This window comes from Triticum dicoccoides, chromosome 5B (assembly GCF_002162155.2).
Source record: "Triticum dicoccoides isolate Atlit2015 ecotype Zavitan chromosome 5B, WEW_v2.0, whole genome shotgun sequence".
Taxonomy (NCBI): Eukaryota; Viridiplantae; Streptophyta; class Magnoliopsida; order Poales; family Poaceae; genus Triticum; species Triticum dicoccoides.
The window spans coordinates 85,694,977-85,702,826 of NC_041389.1; the positions used below are offsets into that span (position 1 = coordinate 85,694,977).

A 7,850-nucleotide genomic window follows, 5' to 3' on the forward strand; every position below is an offset into this window, starting at 1 on the left:
CAGCAGTGGCAGTGGCGGGCGAGTGGTTCATGGTGATCTCGGGACGGAGCTGAGGTGACTGGGCGGCACGTAGGCTGGCGAAGGTAGGGGAGGCAGGTGGTGGAGTAGAGGCAATGATGGGCGCATGCGTGGGCATGCAGGCGTTGTTTTTGTTGTGCGTGGTGGTGGAGGTGGTGGGCGTGAGGGGGGCCCGTGAATCAGAGACTGCTGGGTATGTTCTTGGGTGAGTGAAGCTGTCTGGGGAAGCGCGGGGGCTGCGTTGCCGACCGGAGGGCGGCTGGGCCGACTCTTGTGGGGCCGCTGTGTCAGTGTGATTTGATGGGTGGCGTGGAGACGGCTCGGTGGTGGTCGTGTCAGGTAGATTAGTAACCTGGTCTATGGGAGGGGCGGCATAGCCACCTAGTTGAATTTTTCTAGCGAGGGCAGGGGAGCGAGGAGACGCGACGGTGGCTGCCGATCCAGGGGAGCGGTCCACGTGTCCCGGCTCATCGAGTGAATTGCGGTCAAAACGGTCCTGGGCAGTGGATTCCACGCGATGAACAGTGGCGTGAATCTTATCTTGCAGAGGAGGGAGATTTTGTGGTGTTGAGGTGGTTGACGGGAGCGGTCCAAGGCAGGACGAGGAGTGGGTGGGAAGGACGGTCACGTCCGTACACGTAGCGTCCGGTTCAAAGACTATGGGTGGCGGTACCGTGCGCACAGTTTGCGTCGCCTGGTCAAAGGAGGCGCACAGTAGAAGTTCAAAATTTGAAAACCGGATGGGCGCAAGACGGAGAACTTCGTTTCTGACTTGATCGGAGAAAACATGCACTAAAAACAAGTTTGGGGCCAACGTGGTTGCGTGAAGAACTCTTTGAAACGAGAACTGGTGGTCTAGTGCATTATTAATCAAAGTTTCATTAGCACACACAGACGTTGAGGAAAAAACGATCCATATGGGAGTGGCAGGTTTGTGTGTTAGGCATGATGTAGGCGAGGTGACAAGGCAGTGGTACTTAGAGTAAATCAGCTTATTAAACGAAATACCTGGTCGGAATGGCCGTACCGTTGCATGCATACGCAGTGGAGTGGGTGGAGTGGTAGTCGCAGGAGACCGAGCGGGCGACCGACCGTTGGAGCCGGCGGGTCCCACATGCATGGAGGCCATGCACGGAGCGGGGCGTGGTTGATCGATGACGGCGATGCAGGGGGCCGGCGAGGAGAAAGGCGGCGCCAGGAGCGTCTCCGCCTGCAGCACGGGCAGTCCGCGCGGCGCAACCGTGATGGTGGCGAACAGACGAGGAGCCACGATAGGAGAGCATGCCGCGACGAGGGTGGCGACGGCGTTGGAGGAGACCGTCGTTGAGAAGGCGGCGTTGGTGAGACGGCGAACGTCGATGGACCTCGCGAGGCCCCCAAAGCGAAAGGAGAGGATGGTGGCGACTAGGTTTCATCAACCATGAAGTCGGCTTTGTGGACGAAGAAGATGATAGAGCTGGGAGCGGCCGCGTCCGGAGGCGACCCGAAAACTTTGGATGAGAAGAGATCGAGGATATTGCTCTCAAAATCAACGCCGGGAGAGGGGAGAAGCCGCAGTTGGGAGCGCAGAAACGCATCAGCGTGGCCGAAGCGATCCCCGAAGTCAAGGGGCTTCCTATGGTGATTGAGCTTTGGACGAGAGGAGGAGGGTGGAGGCGGTGGGTAGGGTAGAAATTGAATGGAGTGTGTTTTTCCGGTAAGAATGGGCTCAGCAATGAGAGCTTGCACAATGCATTTGTGGGAGACGGAGATGCGAAAGAGTTGATCCCGAAGGTGGGTTACCTGAAAGGCCGGAGCGCAGCCCCCCAGGCAAGCTTGCATGAGTACAGCGACGAGGTCCTCGTCTAGATCGAGGGAGATGTGGTGGACTTGCACCGAGAGGAAGCATGGCACTTCATGGCGGCGCGGGTTGACGTGCATGGAGAGGCACCTCCATACCTGTGCCTGGAAGTCCTCCCCCATGGCATCTCCGACGCCGAGCGCCGCGCGCAGGGCCTTGTCAGTGGGGGAGTCTTTCCAACGAAAGGGTTCGTGGAAGGGTGCGGCCGCCGGAGATGGGATGGGGTGTGCAGTGGCGAGGATGGAGCTGCCGGAGGGCGCAGCCGGTGTGGAGTGGTTGGTGCTGCCGGAGGCGGGCGGGAGGGGAGGGTTGGAGGAGGGGAGAGCGAGAGGGAGAGCCATCCCAGTTCAGAATGATGGCATCTGTGTGTTAGCTTAAAAAAATGTATGTCATACTTTACTCCAAGTAACATGCAATTGGTGTGTGTTAGCTTCAATATGACATGGCAACAGCTAGAGCAAGGTATACCAGGACAGGGTACAAGAAAATTACTTCCTCCGTTCACAAATAAAAGATGTTCTAACTTTTTTCTGAATCGGATGTATAATAGATAGGTCAGGTGAGGGATTGAGCTTCTAGAGGTAAACTTGCTTACTGAAGAATCAAGCAATATCTAGAGCACTAATTTCCCACAATGCTACATAATGCAACTGAAACTATGGACAGCGCAACATGGTCATGTATACCAACAGCAAAAAAGAACAGCAGGCCAATGATAACAAAAATGAAAGAGATGCAGAAGAGAGCATAAGATTGCCAAAAATTAACCTTGCCCACAACCATTCCTGTGAACCAGTTTGTTTTGTTACCAGAACCTGACTTTAAGCATTTTAGCTACAGATGAGCCAGTACAAACACATGCACAGCACAACCAACTCGGAGCAATAACTCGGAATGAAATGATCAATTGCAGCATTACATGCACTAGAAATCCAATTAATGCAAGTTCAAATGGAAAAGGCATATTCATTCAGAACGAAAACAAAACAAGCCCTGTTAGAGCTGGTAACAACGATGTGAATACAACCTATCCATCCAAGAAAGAATTCACCTACAACAGATCAGTTTAGTTAGATCTGAATGCAATTACCATGCCACGCTTCATATAGCATACAAGCAGTGAGCTTAAGTTGCAGTTTTCATTGTGACAACAGATGTGATGCTAACAATTTAGAGACAACCAATAAACTGAACAGGATCACAAATTCACAATGTAATTATATGGTTGGTCTTCATGTCTATGGATAGTTGTATACCACAGAATTAGCCCTGGTAGCACCCATTTCTAGTTTAATACTTTAATCCATGCAAGAAGGGATAAAGATTATGCACAAATGTAGATTTGCTAAGCCTATATTCTCTGCAACACATTTCAACAAGTACTTTAGAACGGAATATCCTCAACCACATTGCTGCAACATGAATCTGCATGTAATATATCGTAAACTATCTCTTACAAAGACATACCTGCAAGGCCTTGAGCTTCCTCAGCCTAAAAAATATGAGCGCCACCCAGCAGTACACTTTTGAAAGTTCCCAATCTATGGCCACCAGCAAGGATTGGGCTTTCCACAACTATCCGCAATGGTGTCGTCTTTTAAACACAATTGAAATATTATACATACATACAATATTGGGAGTCCACTGCCCAAACCATCTGCTGACACACTAACTAACACGGCTACACAAGTATTTCTGTGCAGAATACTGAGAAGAAAGTGTTGCCTTGTAGAGAATAACACGTTATTTAGAGGAAAAGAACTATTTCTTAGAAGTCAAAATGTTTGCACAAATATGTATACTCAAAAGCCATTATAATTAATAGTGTACAACTTTACAACAGTAGCATTATTTGAGAGGATACAATATACAACATGAACAGTTTGGTCTGTCGTATATACTGAAAAGTACAAACATGTGAAGTCTGAACAGTGTGAGGTTCGGAAATGCTCTTTCACAAGTATGGTGGAGGACAGACCCAGTGCATAGAAGCTCCCACACAAGGTGGGGTCTGGGGAGGGATTATAGGAACCTAGTCTTACCCCTGCAAAGTGCAATGCAGAGAGGCTGGTTCGAACCCAGGACCTCTTGGCACAAGTGGGGAGGACTTCACCACTGCGCCAGGCCTGCCCTCTCTTTCACAAGTATGGTACTATATTTTAATAACTGTATTGCCTTTGAGTTGCCCACTTCTGGAGCTAAATTGTGCAACCTTTGTCATAAAACAACAGCCAGCTACCAATTTATCTTAGCTGTCATGCAGGGCAGAAGGAACTCAGCCGTTGATCCTGGTATGACAAAAGTGAATGGTAAGAATTGAGTACCAATGGGTCTCTACAGTCCTACAACATACCCAGCCTAATTCAGCATACAGATACCTTTGTGACCAATAAGTGCCAAATAATCCGTACTTCTACAAAAGATATTCAGAAGAATCCATGGTATTTTTAATCGAGCTAGCAACAATTCAAAACCATGAATGAATTGAAATAATTCACATGTGTGCTTCCCTAGGTTCCTAATACAGAAGAAAAATCATAAATTTAGTTAGTGTTTAAGAGGAAGCAGCACTTGGTTCTGTCAGAATACAAAATTTGCAGCTCCAATTTAGCACCACAAGTTTAAGAAACACAATAGAAGCTAGAAGATCCTAGGTCGTGTAAAATCAGTTGTGATTTGTTCTGTTTAAACACCAAGAGAAAGAACAGTTACAAGTACTACTAATCTTTTTTTCATCGAAGGCAAAAGAAGACATAGAGCATACCTCAGCCACCGATATGTATCATAGGTCTATTTGCTGTCTTCGCAATATCAAACATCCCAGCATGTTTAGCTTTTTTCCTTTTAACCTGCCCACATAGAGGTGGCTATTGAGAATCACATATTTGGTTAGTAAATAAACAATAACGGGATTCCCCTAACAAATACTAATGAACCCTAATACTTGGTCACTGCCATTATTAGCAGTTTACCTCCAGGAGCTTCTATTAATATTTTGCTGTTTTTAATAATGATACTCAAGTTTCAGAAAACCACATACGGATGGGTTTCTTTCTGGGTAAAAAACCACAAAAAATGCGCTTTTCCATGATATTTGTTTCTCATGGAGGAACTTCTTTTTTTTGAATTAATTACAATGTGATGTACGGTACATGCAATAGTACAGGTCCAAGATTGTTCTGTCCGAGATTATATACTTATTCTGAGAAAAAGTGAACTTTTAACTTTCAGTTAAGTTGGCATGCAATGGAGCAGCGCATCAAAGCAACAAACAAAACTAAGAAAAAAATTGGTATTTTGCTTAAGGAAATGAGTGGCCAAATTGCCTATCAATACCAAAATTCGACAAACAGAAGAAAAAAAAGGAAGGGCATAATTCTTTCATATAAAAGCTGGCAACCAAGTAAATTCTCCACATACCGCAGCACTAATTATTTCCTTCAGTCCAGCATCATCAATACCAGAATGTATAGGCTCTCTCAAGCTCACCTGCAGAAGTCAGGGCATGTGCATTTATTTCAATTTCATTTTCTACAGAAGATCGATCCATCCTCCTCTGTTCATTACAGTCAATACATATACAGAAAACACAACGGCAGAGGAAGATTGAATTTCACAGATATATGCACATGGTGGAATAAAATGAGTTCTAGAATGCAAGTACATTGAACGAATGAGACTTGGAAGTTGTAACAACACAATAAACCTAGCGTTTGTAGCATAGCGCATATAATAGTCCTGACTTCTTGCAATCTCAGACCGAAGACACCACATACTTGGTCTTTGACAAAGTAAACTTCAAAAGCAAGGAACGAAACAAAGCACATGAGTAAGGTCATTCCAATCTCTCATCTGTGTCATGCTTAGATCAAATGATCTTAGCATACAGAAGAAAGTTAGCATGTCTGAAATGTCAGAAACATCTTTCGTTCTCCTAGGAAAGCTCTTGTTACTCTAGGTTAGAAAATATTAACAATAGCATAAAAATGGAAACTATAATACATTTATAAAATTGGATGATCACACATTGACACTGATTAAGTTATCATACTTTTACTTAAAACCGATAGCAACATCATAGACAGTTGAATATTGGCTGCTTATGGAATCAGGAACACAAAACTAATTTTCACAGTTAAACTGAATACATAATTTTCAATACACAGATGGGGCAAATTGTCATCACAACTGCCTTAAACTTGGATGGCATTAATACTAGTTTAATTTGATCCTGCAACCAGTACAATTCAAGGAAGTACTGTGAAGCATCAATACTAGTTTAGTGCTGCAACCAGTACAATTCAGGAAAAGAACAGTGATCGGGACCTATTTGGCATACTGACCTAAATAATTGTTAAGTCCGTTCATTAAACCCCCAAAGAGAAATGCTATTACCATTCTTGAGTGAACATTCCAAGAAAACATATCCACAGAGAACATGCACCTGGCAAAAAAAAGCCAAATCATTGGCAGCAAGCAGATCAACATACCTCCGAGGGGCCAAATAAGCACACTTTGAAGTTGCCATCAGCCAATAATCGCAATCTATTGCAACCAGCACAAAAATGCTCTGTCATTGATGTAATAAATGAAATTGTTCCAACATGCCCATCAATCTTGAAATTCTTTGCGGTGTCTGAAGGGTGATCTTGAAGTCTCTCTACACCTTTGAAATGTTGACGCTGATACATGGGCGCACATAAAGTAAATTATTTGAAGCTTACATAATAGATATACAGCACACAAAATGCATATTGGAGGATGGATGTAATGGTTCCAAAGGAAGTTAACTTCAAACACGATACTTACCACTTTATCCAGTATCTCTGCATAAGGGACCAGCTTCTTGACATTCCAAACATTACCATCAAATGGCATAAACTCAATAAATCGAACATTAATAGGCTTGTGTCTAGTCAATTCAACAAAATCGCAGATTTCATCATCATTCATTCCACGCATGATAACACAGTTAACCTGGCAGCAGAAAAAGGATAACAGGAAATATGTCAACAAATTATGTATGGTATGAAGTGAATATATCTCTAATTTTTGAAATGATATCCGGAAACAAAGGACTGAAATAATTTAGCATGCAAAAAAAACTGCATACCTTGACGGGGTCATATCCAAGTTGTATGGCAGTATCTATTGATTCCATGACCTTTGAGTGCCCTTTACGCCTCGTCATGAACTCAAACTTTGCAGGAATCAATGTGTCCAAGCTAATATTTAAAGCGTTAAGACCACATTCTTTCAGTCTCGGGAGCTTCTTGGAAAGGACGATCCCATTTGTGGTCATCGCAAGAGTTTTCAGCCCCTTGAGGCCAGAAAGATGCAAACAAATATCTTCCAGGTCTTTTCTAACGGTTGGTTCTCCACCAGTTAACCTGATCTTGTCGACACCAGAAATAACAAAAAGATTGGCAATTCGGATTATCTCGTCATGTGACAGAAGCTCTGACTTTGGTGTGAGCTCGACTCCTTCGGCAGGCATGCAGTACTGACATCTCAGATTACAGCGCTCGGTCAAGGAGATCCTCAAGTAGTTGTGGAACCTCCCGAACGAATCGACAAGCATATCCGATGAGGGTGTTTCCACTGGTATCACTTCTCGCTTTGGGGCGCAACAAGTCGAATATGCATTGGAGCACCTGTGGCTGTAGGCGACTCTGGTTGAAACGGAAGTGCTGGTCAGACTTCGGAGTCCTACCCTCATAGCATCAACCTGCAAAGTTTTGGCGAATGTGTTACACACAAACATAAACGCTGGTACGGGAGGAGACTTGGTTTTCTCGAGAAATCCACCGACGAAGGGAAACAAAAACTCCACAAGGCTCGTCTCCAAATCGGAATTGAAAATATATCCGCGCGATCGAGGGGATAGATAGAGCGCGGGTCTAGAGCAGGCACCTGGTGGTCGGGGACGTTGAGGCGGTGGAGCTGGTGGTGCGGCCAGTTCCCGGCGACGGGAGCGGAGAGGGGGCGGGGG

The 7,850-nt window shown here is 45.0% G+C and overlaps 1 protein-coding gene across 1 annotated transcript in view; it reads right to left on the minus strand.

Annotated features, from left to right (window-relative positions):
- Nucleotides 1-3,653: 3,653 nt before the first annotated feature.
- LOC119307521 (GTP 3',8-cyclase, mitochondrial-like) overlaps nucleotides 3,654-7,850 on the minus strand; it is a 4,613-nt gene continuing 416 nt past the window's right edge. The window contains exons 2-8 of the mRNA XM_037583598.1: nucleotides 7,772-7,850; nucleotides 6,972-7,586; nucleotides 6,668-6,835; nucleotides 6,349-6,540; nucleotides 5,279-5,347; nucleotides 4,623-4,707; nucleotides 3,654-4,146 (exon numbers count right to left, since the gene is read on the minus strand). Of these exons, the coding sequence (XP_037439495.1) occupies nucleotides 4,624-4,707; nucleotides 5,279-5,347; nucleotides 6,349-6,540; nucleotides 6,668-6,835; nucleotides 6,972-7,586; nucleotides 7,772-7,850 (1,207 nt within the window). The 3' untranslated portion in view covers nucleotides 3,654-4,146; nucleotide 4,623. The remainder of the gene's footprint in view (nucleotides 4,147-4,622; nucleotides 4,708-5,278; nucleotides 5,348-6,348; nucleotides 6,541-6,667; nucleotides 6,836-6,971; nucleotides 7,587-7,771) is intronic.